The 17766-nt window shown below is 50.2% G+C and overlaps 1 protein-coding gene across 3 annotated transcripts in view; it reads left to right on the top strand.

Annotated features, from left to right (window-relative positions):
* Nucleotides 1–17066, top strand: part of PDE4B (phosphodiesterase 4B) — a 136246-nt gene extending 119180 nt beyond the window's left edge. For all 3 annotated transcript variants that reach the window (XM_056497797.1, XM_056497798.1, XM_056497799.1), the window contains 9 exons: nucleotides 2558–2651; nucleotides 6961–7139; nucleotides 7465–7563; nucleotides 9189–9353; nucleotides 10229–10328; nucleotides 10967–11121; nucleotides 11217–11339; nucleotides 12763–12945; nucleotides 15038–17066. In XM_056497797.1, the coding sequence (XP_056353772.1) occupies nucleotides 2558–2651; nucleotides 6961–7139; nucleotides 7465–7563; nucleotides 9189–9353; nucleotides 10229–10328; nucleotides 10967–11121; nucleotides 11217–11339; nucleotides 12763–12945; nucleotides 15038–15403 (1464 nt within the window). In that variant the 3' untranslated portion in view covers nucleotides 15404–17066. The remainder of the gene's footprint in view (nucleotides 1–2557; nucleotides 2652–6960; nucleotides 7140–7464; nucleotides 7564–9188; nucleotides 9354–10228; nucleotides 10329–10966; nucleotides 11122–11216; nucleotides 11340–12762; nucleotides 12946–15037) is intronic.
* Nucleotides 17067–17766: the final 700 nt, after the last annotated feature.

Raw genomic sequence — 17766 nt, 5'->3', positions numbered from 1 at the left:
CCATGGGATGCCAACCTTCACATCCCAATCCTGTCCCAATCCCATGGGATGCCAACCTTCACATCCCTCTCCCTCCTCTATCCCATGGGATGCCAACCTTCACACACCAATCCTTCCTGTCCATATCCCATGGGATGCCAACCTTCACATCCCAACCTTCCTGTATCCCATGGGACAGGATTTAAGCTGCTTGACTTAGGTCTCACCGTGTGAAGGTGAGAGTAGGATTGGCTGGGATATTGGGAAGGGATTCTTGGCAGGAGAGTGATGAGGGGCTGGAATAGAATTCCCAGAGAGCTGTGGCTGTTCCTGGATCCCTGGCAGTGCTCAAGGGATCCCAGCCTGGGACAGTGGGAGGTGTCGCTGCCATGGCAGGGCTGGGATGGGATTTAGGATTTTGGGTTCTTCCCAACCCAAGCCGTTCCAGGATTGCCAGTTTCTGTGGCGCTGGCAGGCTGGACAGCAGGGACAGCAGGGATGGAGGTGGCATTGTCCCAGCAGGTCACACACCACCTTTGGCTGAAAGGAGGTGCCATCAGCTTCCCACCTCTGCTCGTGCCGAATTTTAGGGGATGAGTCACGCCCTGCTGAGCTGCGGGTGCCGAGGCTGAGCTGGGATCGCACGGGGGGTTCTGGAGCCGAGCCGTGCCCAGCCCGGGCTCTCGGGGGGAGCGGGGAGCGGATTTTGGGCTGCGGCCGCTCCTGCCGTGCTTCGTGCGGCATCCCGGAGGGGCTGGAGGCTGGGAAAGCGTTCCAGGGCAAAGATGGCCCTTTTATTTCGGGAATCCTGGCCTCTGGCGTGGGCTGTGCTCCCGGCACAGGCACCAAGGACGTCCTGAGCAGCGGGAGGGCTGCGCATCCCAGGATCCCGGGCACAAAGGGATTTTCTTTGGATTCCGTGTCAAGGACAGCTCCAGCTCCCTCCTAAAGGGATTGCTCGCAACAAAAACTGCAGAACTGATTAAATATTGAAATTTTTATCGTGAATCACACGGAATGGTTGGGAATGACCTTAAAGCTCTTCTCGTTCCACCTTGGGCAGGGACATTATAGAATTTACATTAACACTTTAAGAATGAACGTACGAATTTATGAATTGCAGTTACAGATTTAAGCTGATTATATCCTTTATGTCTTATCTGAAGGATATTTCAGTTTGTCAAGGGTAATTTGGCTGGTTGCTGCGTTTTGCCCTTTACCACAGACTGATCACACTGAAAATGTGACAAACGCTTTTAAAAATCCTACTGGGAATATTCTGAAAGTCCCTGTAAGGAATAGGATGAAAGCAAGGCAGGAACGGAGAGGAGGCTGCTGCCTGCTTTTCCTCCTTATTTAAATATTCCCGGAGCTTCCTCCATTTTAATTTCCCCATAAAACATGGCTGTGTTAGCGGAGCTGACAACACCAGCATCATCATTTCCCCGGCTGGGCTCAGCTCCCGCCGAGCGGGGACCCCCTTCAGGAGCCGAGCGAGCAGCACCATCCCGAATTCCCGAATTCCCGAATTCCCCAGCGCTCCCAGGCACGCAGCTGGATCCATCCCCGTCCCTTTGTGCCTTCCCGGGTCTCGCCCCTCGCTCCCGCGCCCACCCACGGGCAGGATGCGCCGCCAGCCTTGCCTTAGGCTGGGCTTAGCCGGGCTTTGCGGGGTCTCCGCCGCGGATGAACGCTGATTTTGGGGGATCGGGAAAGGCTCCTCTGCCCTCGGAGCGGCGATTTCTCCCGGAGGATTTGCGCTGCCTTGCCAGGAGCTTTCCAAAATGCCTGAAGCCAATTATTTGTTATCGGTGTCTTGGGGTTACATTAAGGTGGGTTTAATTCCTGACGGATTATTAATTACCGAATTATTAATGGCTGCTTGCTTTATTTATTTTTTTTTTCGTGCTGTGTTGCTCGGAGAAAGCCTCTGTGAGGAAAAGATGCTTTAAAAATGCGGATTTCTGTGTGTTTTGGCTGATCGTGTGTGTAGTGTGCATGCAGAGTCCATGGATGTAATTTTTTTTTTTTTTTTTTTTTTTTTTGAGAGGAATTCGGTGTTGCAGGATAAAATGATTCAGCAGTGAAAATGTTGGATTATAAAATCAGTAGGATCACAGCATGGATATCGAAGGGAATAATGCCTGAATCCCACATTTTGCTGAATGATCTTCAGATTTAGGGCGTATTTCTCCTCTGGATATGCAGTCGCCTGTTTGTTTAATACAAAATGGAGCAAATTTAGAACACCCAGAACAAAAGAAGGTTTAGGGATGGGAAATCTCAACCTGAGATAAAAATCTGAGCTTTCAGTGAGATTTATCTGAGACGTTCTCCCCTCGTTTGTGGCAGTAACAATTAATGAGCATCCTTAGAGGAAATTAATTCCGTGGGCTGAAAAGAAATACCCAGTCATGGTGATGCCGAGCAGGATGGAAATGAAACCATCTGTTCGCCCGACTCCATCGCAGATATCCCAGGAATTCTGCGTGCTGGGGGAGCCTCCCGTGCTGGGGCCGTGCGGATTTGGGCCAGGATCCCATAAAAATGCCATTTTGCTGTGCTCTCCCCCCCGCAGTTCAAGAGGATGCTGAACCGGGAGCTCACCCACCTGTCCGAGATGAGCCGCTCCGGCAACCAAGTGTCCGAGTACATTTCCAACACTTTCCTGGGTAAGGAATGAACCCCCAGGGGTTTTTTTTCTGGCTCAGGGAAGGGTTAAGGGCAGCCTGATCGCCCCCATTCGCAGCTCCTCTCTTGGGGGTTTTCACTTTGGAATGGCTGCGGGAAGGGGGAGAAGGGTGTTTGGTGAGTGTATCCACAGAGGAATTCCTGCCCGAGCCCCGGGATAATTCTGGGAGGATTCCATGGGATAATTCTGGGAGGGATCCATGGGATAATTCTGAGAGGGTTCCATGGGATGGTTCTGGGAGGGATCCATGGGATAATTCTGGGAGGATTCCATGGGATAATTCTGGGATGGATCCATGGGATAATTCTGGGATGGATCCATGGGATAATTCTGGGAGGATTCCATGGGATAATTCTGGGAGGGATCCATGGGATAATTCTGGGAGGGATCCATGGGATAATTCTGGGAGGGATCCATGGGATAATTCTGGGAGGGATCCATGGGATAATTCTGGGAGGATTCCATGGGATGGTTCTGGGAGAGTTCCATGGGATAATTCTGGGAGGGATCCATGGGATAATTCTGGGAGGGATCCATGGGATAATTCTGGGAGGGATCCATGGGATAATTCTGGGAGGATTCCATGGGATGGTTCTGGGAGGATTCCATGGGATGGTTCTGGGAGGATTCCATGGGATAGTTCTGGGAGGATTCCATGGGATAATTCTGGGAGGATTCCATGGGATAATTCTGGGAGGGATCCATGGGATAATTCTGGGAGGATTCCATGGGATAATTCTGGGAGGGTTCCATGGGATAATTCTGGGAGGATTCCATGGGATAATTCTGGGAGGGTTCCATGGGATAATTCTGGGAGGATTCCATGGGATAATTCTGGGAGGGTTCCATGGGATAATTCTGGGAGGGTTCCATGGGATGGTTCTGGGAGGGTTCCATGGGATAATTCTGGGAGGGATCCACGGGATAATTCTGGGAGGATTCCATGGGATGGTTCTGGGAGGGTTCCATGGGATAATTCTGGGAGGGTTCCATGGGATAATTCTGGGAGGATTCCATGGGATAATTCTGGGAGGGTTCCATGGGATAATTCTGGGAGGATTCCATGGGATAATTCTGGGAGGGATCCACGGGATAATTCTGGGAGGATTCCATGGGATGGTTCTGGGAGGGTTCCATGGGATAATTCTGGGAGGGTTCCATGGGATAATTCTGGGAGGATTCCATGGGATAATTCTGGGAGGGTTCCATGGGATAATTCTGGGAGGATTCCACGGGATAATTCTGGGAGGATTCCATGGGATGGTTCTGAGAGGATTCCATGGGATAATTCTGGGAGGATTCCATGGGATAATTCTGGGAGGGATCCATGGGATAATTCTGGGAGGATTCCATGGGATAATTCTGGGAGGATTCCATGGGTGGCTGCCTTATGCAATGCTGGGTTTTTGTGGTGACCTTACTGAAAGGACAAAGTGACACCGAGCCAGCTGCAGCCACTGCCTCCTTCCCTTCAGAGATGGGCTTCAGACTAAATCACCCCCAACATTTTATCCATTACTTTGTGGGAATCTGCTCATTTGGCAGCAGAAGTCACTTAAAAAAAAAAAAAAAAAAAAAAAAAAAAAAAAAAGGGAATATTTTGCATTTCATTCATTCTGTAGGAGCTTGCAGCTCCAGGGACATGAATGAATCCTCTGTGCCAACGTTTGTTAGGAGGAACAGGAATTTCTCAGGAAGCAGCTTCAGGATTTGTGACCATTTGCATCTGAAATGAGGAGCCTCATATTTCTAGACATCCCTGAATCCAGCATCTCCAAAGGCTGAGAGTCTGTGGATGCTGGGGATTCATTCCCTGAGGCTGGAACGGCCCCAGTGCATTCCCTGTGTGACACACAATTATTCCCATTAAGGATTTTAAAGTGATCCCAATATCCAGCTGCAGCTGGAACTGCTGCCTGCATTTAGGACACTCCACAGCATTAATAATCCATGGAAGTTTGGAGCTGCTCTGTGGAATGCATTGATTTTACTGCTCAGCTGGATGCAGGGCATGGATTCAGACAGGAGGGGGATGCACAAAGGGGCAAATCCAGGGATTTGGCTGCTGCTCACACGTGAGTGTGGAGCAGGAATTGCCAAAGTGGCCACCAGAACTAAACCCCACAAACACTCAGGTTATCAGAGCCTGGATCCCAGCAGGGGCTGATGGGCCAGAGCTGCTGCTGGGGTGGTTTTATTCAGGAATTCCAGACTGGTTTGGGCTGGGAGGGGCCACAAGGATCCTTTAGTGCCACCCCTGCCACGGCAGGGACACCTCCCACTGTCCCAGGGTGCTCCAAGCCCCAGTGTCCAACCTGGGCTTGGACAATTCCAGGGATCCAGGGGCAGCCACAGCTGCTCTGGGCACCTGTGCCAGGAATTCCCAATTCCCAGTATCCCATCCATCCCTTCCTTCTGGGAATCCATTCCCTGTGTCCTGTCCCCCCATCCCTTGTCCCCAGCCCCTCTCCAGCTCTCCTGCAGCCCCTCCAGGCCCTGCCAGGGGCTCTGAGCTCTCCCTGGATCCTTCTCCTCTCTCCCAGCCTGGCTCCAGAGGGGCTCCAGCTGCTCCCTGGATTGCTCTGGGCTCTCTCCAGCAGCTCCAGGTGTGAATTCCTGCTATTTCCATGCTCAGGCAGCTCCATTCCCCTGGCAGGGCTGGACAATGCTCAGCTCATCCTCTCTGTGATGCCACTCAGGGCCTGGCACTGAGAGGAGCAGGCTCTCCAGACTGGGCCAGATTGCAGCCTGATGGCTCATCTTAAAAAAAAAAAAAAAATTAGGCAAGAAGCTTTTAAAAGGATCATCAGTTGTTTCAGGAAGTCGTGCTGGTTTTATGAATTAGTTTTTTCCTCCCTAAAATTCAATTAAATTAAATGAACGCCCGAAATAACAGGAGTCTGCAAGTGAGGAGGTTGAGCAAACAAACAAAAAGAAATATGTGGGTTGGACACTCACTCATTTATCTCCAGAGCTGGGGATAATTCAGAGATATTAAACCCAGATCATGTGACTTCATTCAGCCTTTTGATTTTATCAGGGCAAGGAGGGACAGGACACAGGGAGTGGCTCCCCAGTGCCCCAGGGCAGGGATGGATGGGATGTTGGGAAAGAATTCCTGCCTGTGAAGGGCACAGGGTGCCCAACAGCCCTGGCAGTGCCCAAGGCCAGGCTGGAGCACCTGGGACAGTGCAAGGGCTCCAAGGGATGGAGCCAGACCATCTTTAATTTAATTTATCCTGTAATTCTGAGATGGGAAGGCTCCAGCCCTGCATTCCCAGCCTGGCAAGGTCAGAGATGAGCAGCAGAGCTTCCAGGGCAGGTCAGAGGGACAATCCTGCTCTTCCCAAGGGCTGCCACCCCCCTGGGGACACAAATCAGGGATTTCTGCCCACAGTGGCCATTTGATACTGCCTTAGTCACTGCTGAGGAGATTATGGAGAGGAAAGTCCTCCAGTGGTTCAGGGGTGACTCCTGTCCTAATTGCTGCTGCTTGGGATTTCTCAGGGGTTTAATCAAAAGTTACTCCTGCCTGGAAGCCTCATCCCTCTGGAGCTGCTCAAGGTGTGGTAAAATCCATGGAAAATGGTTTTGGGTGGAAGTAATGAGCCACTGGTGCTTTAATCAATCAGCTGTAGGGCAGGAAGTGACAGCTGGTTTTAGGAATTATTTATTTATTAAACACATCTCCCCAGCCAAGTCTGGGCCCTCTTCATGTGCACTAAAACTCTGATTATCCCTGAGAGAGGCAGGGGGAATTTGGAGCTGTGCTTTGGATTTTTGGATATTTGCAAAGGAAAAATCTTTAATTAGTCGGTGACACCCATTTGTTATTGTTTTAAGAGCATGGGTATTGACCCCAGAAAGTGAAAATAGATGTGGTTTTACTTTATTCAGGAAAAAAAAAAAAAAAGTGTTGTTTGAACATATCTTTTGTTTTCCTGAAAATAAGGAATAAAATTAACTGAGGAGAACCTTCCAGGCATGGAAAATCACAGAATCATTGAGGTTGGAGATGATGGGGGCCAACCATTGCCAGCACTAATCCCTGTCCCCAAGTGCCACATCCAGAGACATTCCTGGTGTCCAGTGTCCCCAAACCACACAGTGGCTGCAGGAGAGCAACCAGAGCTTTTGTAACTTGTTTTTTGTTTTTTTTTTTTAATTTTTTGATTTCAAAATGAGGAGTTTGAAGTGGGGAGCAGAGGCAGCAGCTGGAGGGTGATTCTGGGGGATGTGCTGGGAGCTCCTGTTGTGCTGACTCATTTCCCCCCCTTGCTCTGTTGCAGACAAGCAGAACGATGTGGAGATTCCTTCCCCCACCCAGAAGGACAGGGAGAAGAAGAAAAAACAGCAGCTCATGACCCAGATCAGTGGGGTGAAGAAATTAATGCACAGCTCGAGCTTAAACAACACCAGCATCTCACGGTTTGGGGTGAAGACAGAAAAGGAAGATCACCTGGCCAAGGTGGGGGAGATTCCTGCTCCTCTGGGGGAGTCTGGGATGGAATTAGTGCCCCTGGAATCATGTGGTATTAGAAATGCTGTAAAAAAAAAAAAAAGCCTTAGTGTATTTTACATTTAAAAATATGTGAAAATAGCCCTAAAATAAAAATAAAAAAAAAGGTGATGAGGGCTGAGGAGAGCAATGATGGAACACAAAGTCAGAAACTCCGTGTTCATTAACCTCACATTCAGCACTTACATCATTGCAATCACCATTAAATCTGCATGTTTGTGAGTAGCCTGGAAAACCATCCAAACCTTTCTGCTTTTGTGCTCTTCTCCCAAAGGAGCTGGAAGACCTCAACAAGTGGGGCCTGAACATCTTCAACGTGGCCAGGTACTCCCACAACCGGCCGCTGACGTGCATCATGTACGCCATATTCCAGGTGTGTGCTCTGCAGGGAGCTCTGCTGCTGCCCCTGCCTGTTTCCAGCTGTGACCCCTCTGCTGCTCCTGCCTTGTTTCCAGCTGTGAGCTCTCCTGCTGCCCCTGCCTTGTTTCCAGCTGTGACCCCTCTGCTGCCCCTGCCTTGTTTCCAGCTGTGACTCCCCTCTGCTGCCCCCTGCCTTGTTTCCAGCTGTGACCCCTCTGCTGCCCTGCCTTGTTTCCAGCTGTGACCCCTCTGCTGCCCCTCCTTGTTTCCAGCTGTGAGCTCCCCTCTCTGCGCCCCCTCCTTGTTTCCAGCTGTGACCCCTCTGCTGCCCCCTCCTTGTTTCCAGCTGTGACCCCTCTGCTGCCCCTGCCTTGTTTCCAGCTGTGAGCTCTGCTGCTGCCCCTGCCTGTTTCCAGCTGTGACCCCTCTGCTGCCCCTGCCTGTTTCCAGCTGTGACCCCTCTGCTGCCCCTACCTTGTTTCCAGCTGTGACCCCTCTGCTGCCCCTCCTTGTTTCCAGCTGTGACCCCTCTGCTGCCCTGCCTTGTTTCCAGCTGTGACCCCTCTGCTGCCCCTGCCTTGTTTCCAGCTGTGACCCCTCTGCTGCCCCCTGCCTTGTTTCCAGCTGTGACCCCTCCTGCTGCCCTCCTTGTTTCCAGCTGTGACTCCCCTCTGCTGCCCCCTCCTTGTTTCCATCTGTGACTCCCCTCTGCTGCCCCTGCCTGTTTCCAGCTGTGAGCTCTCTGCTGCCCTGCCTTGTTTCCAGCTGTGACCCCTCTGCTGCCCCTGCCTGTTTCCAGCTGTGACCCCTCTGCTGCCCGACCCCTTAGCTGCCCTGCCTTGTTTCCAGCTGTGACCCCTCTGCTGCCCTGCCTTGTTTCCAGCTGTGAGCTCAGTCAGTAGAGCATGAGACTCAATCTCAGGGTCGTGGGTTCGGGCCCCACGTTGGGCGCCACTCTGCGGGAGACTCCCGGATTCTTTGTATCAGGGTGGAACAAGACTCAAATGCTCTGTAAATGCTAATAGCTACACTTGCAGTTTATTGTAAGAGAGTCTGCAAGGAGCTGCCCGGCACAGCCACATTCAGATTAAAGAGATAAAAGAGGGGAAAGAAAGAGAGAAGGGGGATGGTAGAGAGAGAGAGTAAAGAAGGTAAAGAGGGGAAGAAAAAGAGGAGAAGAAGAGGAGGAAGAGAAAGAGGGAGAGAGAGGACGACTTCCCGTTTGTAACACAGTAAATCCATTTCCATCATGAATATTCTGATCCCTAAGAACCAATCTAATACAAAATACTAATTCTATAGCATTTACATACAGCCTATAGGAATCCTTATATTAGCACCGTGTGTGACATTCTAAACTCTAAGATCTAATCTTGGACCCTGATAAGTCTTTTGTGTCTTTTGGCCTTGCCCTCTGGCCAAAAGCATTGTTTAATTAAGAGTGGATTAGCTTCAGCAGCCATCCTATTGTGTTTATGGTAATTCAGTAACTAGGGCTTTCCTGTTCTACCTTCCCCAACAATTCCCAGAATCTGAGGATTCATATTTGCAAGATTCCTCAGTTTCATCTTCTCCAACAAACCCCTTCTGCTGCCCCAGCCTGGCCTGGCTCTCAGCTGCCTCTCTGTGCTCTCTCAGGAGCGGGATCTGCTGAAAACCTTCAAGATCTCGTCGGACACGCTGGTGACGTACATGATGACCCTGGAGGATCACTACCACTCAGACGTGGCCTACCACAACAGCCTGCACGCTGCTGACGTGGCCCAGTCCACCCATGTGCTGCTCTCCACCCCTGCCCTGGATGTGAGTGCCCTGCTGGCCTTGGCTTTCAGCCTGGGCTGGTGTTTTGGATTCAAGGATTTCTGCTAAAAGAGGCAGGAAAGCTTTTATTTGGAGAATGTAACCCCCTCCCTCCAAATTATTGTAATTTTGAAATTAAGGGGCTCTCAGGCAAAGATATGGGAATTAGGAATAACAGTTCTTTACTAGGAACATTAAACTAGAAATGCAGTATTACACAGAACAATCCCAGCCCTGCCAGAGTCAGAATCCAAGCTGACACCCGTCAGTCAGTCAGGGTGTTGGCACAGTCCCATTCAATGGTGGCTGCATCCTCCTGCAGGGGCAGATGTGGTTCAGCTGGAGCAGTGCTCCTGGAGAAGGTGCAGTTTCCTCTGAAGCCCCAGGGATGATGTGCAAAGGTCTGGCTTTCCTCTGGAATCCAGTGGAAAGAAGGTGCCTTGGTGTCCAAATCTCAGTTTTTATCTGGGTAGGAAAGGCTTGGCTGCTCCCCTGGCTGGAGCATCTCCCATGGGATGATGGAATTTTATCAGTCATGCCCTGGGACTCACTGGCCATGAACAGGAGATACCTCCTGGAGGGAGGATGGGCTGTGGGAAGATAAAGATGATTGCCCAGCTGGTTTAAAGACGGCCCATTAGCAGGAGATATCTCCCACAGAGATAAGGTTTAACAGAAATTCACATTTCTGTCACATCAACCCAACACAGGTGGGCACTGGGGGCTCCAGGGCTCTCAGGAAATCTCAGAGTGGCATCTCTGTTTCACCCTCACCTTTCTCCTTGTGGCAGAAATCCAAGTGAAAAGCACAGTTAGCTCCTCTCAGCAGCTGCTGGGAGGCCAAGCCCCTCTGACAGGTTGCTGTTGCTCCATCCTAGGCTGTCTTCACGGATCTGGAAATCCTCGCTGCCATTTTCGCAGCAGCAATCCACGATGTGGATCACCCCGGGGTCTCCAACCAATTCCTGATCAACACAAGTGAGTTTTGTTCTGAATCTCTCCCAGTCTCACCCAGAAATGCTTTTTACATGCCACAAATGGCAACTTGCAGGCTCTCAAAATGTGGTGCAGGGATCCTGCAGGAATTAAAATGCAATCCCTGACAAAGGGAACCATTGCAGCACAACTGGTAAAATCAATATTTACTACCTGCTAACCCATAATAATTCTGCCAGCTCTGAGTGCAAATTTTACCATTAAGATAAATAATCCTGTTGCTATTGGCAACCAGAAAGCCAAATATTGGGGGCTTCTTGTTGTGTTCTGGACAGGCTGAGCATGGATCTGGAGTCCAAAATCTGGGGGTTGTTGTGCTTTGGGAAGGGTTTTTGCAGGATTCTGTGATTTATATCTGAGCATTATTTTGTCACCAGGACTGAGCAAAGGCTGGTTGAGTGCTGGGGCTAAAAAGAATCCCAAAGTCCTAAAACCATCCAGAGTGCAGGGACACCCTCCCCCAGAGCAGACTGCTCCCAACCCCATCCAGCCTGGCCCTGAACCCTTCCAGGGATGGAGAAAGGAAACTTTCCCCCATTTCAAACATTTCAGTGCTCAGAACAAGCTCCTGCTGGCTGCTGGAAACCCCAGATTTCCCACTCTGGCTGTTCCCTCCCCAGATTCCGAGCTGGCCCTGATGTACAACGACGAGTCCGTGCTGGAGAACCATCACCTGGCCGTGGGCTTCAAGCTGCTGCAGGAGGAGCACTGTGACATCTTCCAGAACCTGACCAAGAAGCAGCGCCAGACCCTCAGGAAGATGGTGATTGACATGGTATGGCCACCCCCTCTCCTCCTCTGAACCAACAATCCTGGATTTCTGTGCCTTCCCCACCTGAAATCCTGGTTTTTTCCCCCACTTCTGGAAAGGTGTTGGCCACTGATATGTCCAAGCACATGAGTCTGTTGGCTGATCTGAAGACTATGGTGGAAACTAAGAAGGTGACCAGCTCAGGAGTTCTCCTGCTGGACAATTACACAGACAGAATACAGGTGAGGCAGAAAATTCCCTGGATTTGGGGTGTTCTGGTCAGGAGGGAGAAGCCACACTCCTGTTTTTACCTTGACTCTGGTCATATAGAGCAGCTGAATTCTCAGCAGTCGTTTTCTTCTGCACTGAAAAGCAGCATGAGGTGTCCCATGTTTTTTAGGTGACCAGAATTAAGATTTTTTAAACAAAAAAAATTAGAACTGCAAACATAGCATGTTTGAGGTCAATTTTTGAGGGCTCCTAAATTTCCTGGCTGCTTTCTCCCATTTGTTTCTCCTGTTCCAACACTGCAAGAATTTCGTTGGGAAATGAAATCTGCATCTCTGCAGCAGCTCAGAGGAGCTGGAATTGCTGCTGCACAGTCTGTTCCCTCAATCATTTAATCCCTGATTGGCAGAAGTGACCAGGCAATGCTGGATCAGGGCTGTGCAGGGAGCAGGACAAGATGCATCCTGCTCTGCTCTCCTCTTTGATGACCAACTCCTTAAAAACAGACTCCTGGGGAAACTCTTTAAATTTTTATTCCAACCACTCTGGTGCTGCCCAAATCCTTGTGGCCACTAGTCAGGCTCATTTTGTGCCTGTGTGGAAGGGATATTACTCATTCCATGAACTGGGAGGGTTCCACCTCTTTCCCTGAGAGCATGGAAGTGGATTTTGAATGGTGGGAAGCAGCTGGGTTCCCAAACAAACCTGTGTGATGTCATGGACCCTTCCACAGCTGCACCAGGTTGAGTGAGCACATCTGGCTTTGGGGCTGGGGCAGCTGAGCTCATCCATGGAGATGGAATCACAGAATTCCACACTGGTTGGGGCTGGGAGTGGCTTGAAATCCATCCCATCCCATCCCATCCCATCCCATCCCATCCCATCCCATCCCATCCCATCCCATCCCATCCCATCCCATCCCATCCCATCCCATCCCATCCCAGCTGTCCCAGGCTGCTCCAAGCCCCAATCCCACAATCTTCCACTATCCCAGCCTGGCCTTGGACACTTCCAGGGATCCAGGGGCAGCCACAGCTGCTCTGGGAATTCTATTCCAGCCAGGAATTCCTGCCCATATCCCATCTAAATCCATCTTCTTTCACTTGCAGCCATTCCCTGTGTCCTGTGCCCCCATCCCTTGTCCCCAGCCCCTCTCCAGCTCTCCTGGATCCCTCCAGGCCCTGCCAGGGGCTCTGAGCTCTCCCTGGATCCTTCTCCTCTCCCAGCCTGGCTCCAGCCCTGCAGCATCTCCATGGATTCCTCTGGAATTTCTCCATCAGCTCCACACCTTTAACGTGCCCCAATCCAATGTTTCTGATATTTTTGTGTTCTGTTTCATAATCAGAGAATCCTTTGCTGCAATGTTCTGCAGATCCAGCTCAAAAGCCTCATTTTTTTCCCAGTGGATTTTCAATTTTCTGGTGGTTGTCTTTGCAGGTTCTGAGGAACATGGTGCACTGTGCAGACCTGAGTAACCCCACCAAGTCCCTGGAGCTGTACAGGCAGTGGACAGACAGGATCATGGAGGAGTTCTTCCAGCAGGGAGACAAGGAGAGGGAGAGGGGGATGGAAATCAGCCCCATGTGTGACAAACACACAGCCTCCGTGGAAAAATCCCAGGTAACGGGCCCTGAGCTGCAGCTCTGGCTGTCAAAGACAAAATTCAGCTGCAGAGCCTGGTTCTGATCCACCCTGACACCCAGCTCTGCCCGGGGCTCCCACAGGCTGGAGAGGCTCTTCCAGCTCCTCTCCACCCCCTGGGCATCTCCTCATTCCTCAATCCCTGAGCTCCCCCCAGGGCCCTGCAGAGCTCTGGCTGTCCCTGCCCACCCAGGACAATCCTGCAGTGTCCTGTACAATCAGAGGCTTTTGGAGCTGCCCTGGGCAGGGTGAACCCCAAAAATACTCATTTATGTCCCTGAAAAGCTTCAAAGGAGCTGGACTTGCCTCTTTTTTTGGGTGGCTCATCCCTAGTTCTGATTCATAAAATGGTTTCAAGGTCAGATTTTGTTCTGACCTGTGCAGCACAGGCCATAAAATTTCGCCTGGATAATCTGGAATGAAACCAGGAATTTATGTTTGTCCAAACAGATTCCAGCCTTTATATAACGCTGTCTTGCCTTGTTGTTTTTGAATGACTCCAGCAAGTCATCACTGAGGTTTTTCAGCTTGAATAAGTAACAAAATTGATGATAATTATTTCCAAATGTCCTCTTGGGCTCAGCCAAGTGCTTTCAAAATTATTCACTCAACCACGTGGTGATTTGGTTGGAAAAATCTGTCGGATTTCTTAACCTCAGAAAGAGATGAATCCTTCAGCCAGGCTTGCCCATGTGCTCCACATGTGAGCTCCAATTCATTCTTTGCTTCACATCTGCACTTCCCAGAGGCTTCAAAATGGCATTTTTGCTGAGCAGAAAACACAGGAATTGCACAAATTGTCCATCATGGAATGGGAAAGGAAAAAGGGAAGCAGTGTGTCCATGCTGGAGATTTTAAAATTACATTTTTGCTTGCAAAAAACACAGGGATTGGACAAAATGTCCATCATGGAATGGCAAAGGAGAGAGGGAGTTGGTGTGTCTGTGCTGGAGGGAAACAAGGAGTGGGTTGGGAAGTAACATGCAAATATTTCAAAGCTTGAAATAATAATAATGAGATAACAATAATGAGATGCCCCCTCATTATTTTAGGATCAGTGCTGAGCCACGTGGCCAATTATTCCACAGTTTGGGATGTTTTTAAAAGAACAACTTGAAACAATGGTTTTAAAGAACAATATTTAATGAGTGCTGATTTTCACCCGTGGAGCCCTGGAGCATTTTGGGTTCCAACCATCCCAAACCCTTTTTCCCTGTGCAGCAGGAACTTTTCAGCACCTTTTTTGCTGGAGCTGCCTCCCCACCCTGCTGCAGTTGGATGTTCCAGCCCTGTTGACATCCTGTTGTGTCTGAGGGAGGTTTCCAAAGCAAACATGTGCACTCTGGGCTCCTGGGAGAGGCATTTCCCTGCTCCACACAGAGCCTGGAGCTGGCACAGACCCTGCCAGGGTGGGAGAATTCCAGTGCCCCTTATGGCTCCATCCTGGAGGAAAGGAAAGGAAAGGAAAGGAAAGGAAAGGAAAGGAAAGGAAAGGAAAGGAAAGGAAAGGAAAGGAAAGGAAAGGAAAGGAAAGGAAAGGAAAGGAAAGGAAAGGAAAGGAAAGGAAAGGAAAGGAAAGGAAAGGAAAGGAAAGGAAAGGAAAGGAAAGGAAAGGAAAGGAAAGGAAAGGAAAGGAAAGGAAAGGAAAGGAAAGGAAAGGAAAGGAAAGGAAAGGAAAGGAAAGGAAAGGAAAGGAAAGGAAAGGAAAGGAAAGGAAAGGAAAGGAAAGGAAAATGGGAAAGGAAAATGGGAAAGGAAAATGGGAAAGGAAAATGGGAAAGGAAAACCAAATTTTGAACTTCAGCACACAAAGGCTGCTCCCCTTGGGGTGTTCCCAGCTGCCAGTGATGTGGAAGCAGCCAAGGTTTGGTTTTGGAGCAGACATCAGCCCAGCCCAGCCCTGTGTGTGGCTGCAGCTTTGGGTATCAGGTAACTGTGTCTGCATTAGGCTGTGCTGCTTGGGGACCCACTCCCAGTATTCTGCTCGTGAAATGAATCAAATAGGAGCTTTTCATCCAGCACCTTTCCTGGTGCTTCCCTTGCCCTGAGTGTGTGTCCCTGTGTTTTCCAGGTGGGATTCATCGACTACATCGTGCACCCTCTGTGGGAGACCTGGGCTGACCTGGTGCAGCCCGACGCCCAGGACATCCTGGACACCCTGGAGGACAACAGGAACTGGTACCAGAGCATGATACCTCAGAGCCCCTCCCCTCCCCTGGAGGAGCGGGGCCAGGACTGCCAGGGCCTGATGGAGAAGTTCCAGTTCGAGCTGACGCTGGAGGAGGAGGATTCGGACGGGCCCGACAAGGAGGGCGAGAGCCTGGGCTACTTCAGCACCACAGAGACGCTGTGCACGGCCCAGGCGGGCCAGGAGGAGCCCCAGAGGGAGGCCACCATCGAGATTGTGACAGAAGACACGTCTCCTGTGGACACATAATGGCCCGGCCCCGCGGGAGTGGCTTTGAAACACTTGCGGGGCGCGAGCAGCCCCTGCGGCGGGGCTGGGCTCTGCTGGGCTGCCAGAGCCCCCAGCTGCCCCAGCTGGAGCCAGGGCACGGACAGGGCAGGGGATGATTGCTCAGGAAATGCAGTGCACGGCTGGCTGCTTGTGCTTTGAGCCTCGTGGGCCCAGAGCTCCCGGAGCTGGGCCCGGGGCGGCGCTGACACACAGCTGGGAGATTTTCTACTGTTAGTTCTGGAGTTCATACCAGTTAGAGTGATAGAAACTACTGATCAATAACTCATATCCAACCTGTCCACCTGTCTGCAGACCTGTGTGCCTTCTTTGTAAACACTTTCATGTCTTTTCCAGAGTCTCTTGATCCAACACACGGAGCTTGGTAGTTCAAAAGCGACACAAGGTGTTCGGGAATCGACGGCCACTTTTTGGATTCTTCCTGTTACCAGAAGCAGTCTTCCTTTTTTTTCATGGGCAATACCTGTCACTTTATTGCAGTTAATCACTTTGACAGACTAAACAGAAGGGGAAACCCTCTGCTTTGCATTGCTGCACCTTCAGTGTGTTCTTATTCCCCCCGGTGACCCGTCGGGGGTCGCTCGGTGCCGTCGTGCGCCCTTCCCTCGCTGGGATTTTTCCTCCCTGGGGTTTGGGTTTGTGGTGAGCAGGACAGAGGGCAGTTTTTGGGTTTTTTTTTATCTCAGTCCATCCCTGAGTAAGCGTGGCAAGGCAGCGTGTGGCACGCCCTCCCCCTCGGCAGCTCCCCGGAATTTGCACGCTCGGATATTTGTGTTTCTCTGGCCTCTCGTCCACGTTCCCTAGGTTTAGATCCATCCTCCTCCTGCACTGCCTCGAGCTTTACCACCTCCATTACTGTTTATAACAGTGTATTTATTACCTACTGTACATACTGTAATGTTTTGTAAGTTATTAATTTATATGAATTAGCATCGCCTGTCGGCGGCGATGCTAATGGGGTAGAAAACTCGGAATAAGAGTTGCCTTTTTTTTTTTTTTTTTTTTTTCTTGTAACCTTTTGTATTGCATAAAGTCCCAGAACCTGAACATAGCTGAAGAGACAGACACAACCCAGGAAGGGCATTCGGGTGGCAGCCGCCCGTGGGGAGGGGACAGCTCATCCCAGGGCAGCAAATTTGGGAATTTGCCAGGAGCACAGAGAGGGGGAACCGAGAACAAAGAGCTCCCCACGCCCGGGCCGGCTTTTCAATGTCACAATGTTCCAATTTCTGAACAACCCAATGTGAATTTCTATGACATTAAAAAAAAAAAAAAAAAAAAAAAAAAAAGAGAAAAAGAAAAAAAAAAAAGTGAACTGATGTAATAATTGTGCTGTGAAACTTCCTCTGACAAAGCTTGTCCGGCATCGTGAGCGGTGTCAATCTCAGTTTGTAAAATATGTTTCAAGCTTTTTGGTCCAACTCGTGACTAATTAGTTCATGACAATAGCACAGTTGTGCATGATCAATGGGTTTGTTTGTCTGTTGAACACTGCATTGTTCCAGGTGGTTATTTTATTGTTCCCCAAAGTTTCACACTATGTATGTTATAGTATTCTATATTGTGTTCAGACGCATTCTTAAGAGATTTTTATATGAAGTGAATAAATGAAAGCATGACCCAGCCTGAGGCTCTTCAGGGGGATTCTGTCAGGACAGTGTGGGCTGTGTCACCACGGCTCAGGGCACAGAAATGGCACCTTCCAAACCCAGAACCCTCCATGGCTCAGTCCCAGAACCATCCCATGGTCCAATCCCAAAACCCTCCTGGGGCCTAAACCCAGAACCTCCTAAGCTCAGACCCAGAACCCTCCATGGCTCAATCCCAGAACCCTCCCATGGTCCAGTCCCAAAACCCAGAACCTCCCACAGCTGAAACCCAGCACCCTGACACAGCTCAGTCCCAGAGCTCCCCTGTGGCCAAAACCCAGAACCCTGATGGGGCCAAAACACAAACTCCTTTGATGGCTGAAATCCAGAACCTTCCTTTGGCCAAAGACCCAAACTCTCCTACAGCCAAAACCCAGAACACTCCTGTGGCCAAACCCCAGAATCTCCCATAACTGGGACCCAGAGCCCTCCTGGAGCCAAAATCCCAAACCCTCCAATGCTGAAACCCAGAACCTCCCATGTCCTAAACCCAGAATCTCCATGTCCTAAACCCAGAACTTCCCATAGCCAAAACCCAGAACCTCCCATGTCCTAAACTCAGAATCTTCCACATCCTAAACCCAAAACACTTCCATGTTTTAAACCCAGAACCTTCAATGTCCTAAATCCAGAACCCTTCCATATCCTAAATAAAGAATTGCCAATGGCTGATAC

The sequence above is a fragment of the Oenanthe melanoleuca genome, chromosome 8 (assembly GCF_029582105.1).
Source record: "Oenanthe melanoleuca isolate GR-GAL-2019-014 chromosome 8, OMel1.0, whole genome shotgun sequence".
Lineage (NCBI taxonomy): Eukaryota > Metazoa > Chordata > Aves > Passeriformes > Muscicapidae > Oenanthe > Oenanthe melanoleuca.
Note: the sequence above shows the minus strand (reverse complement) of the source record. Positions and strands in the feature narration are given on the sequence as shown.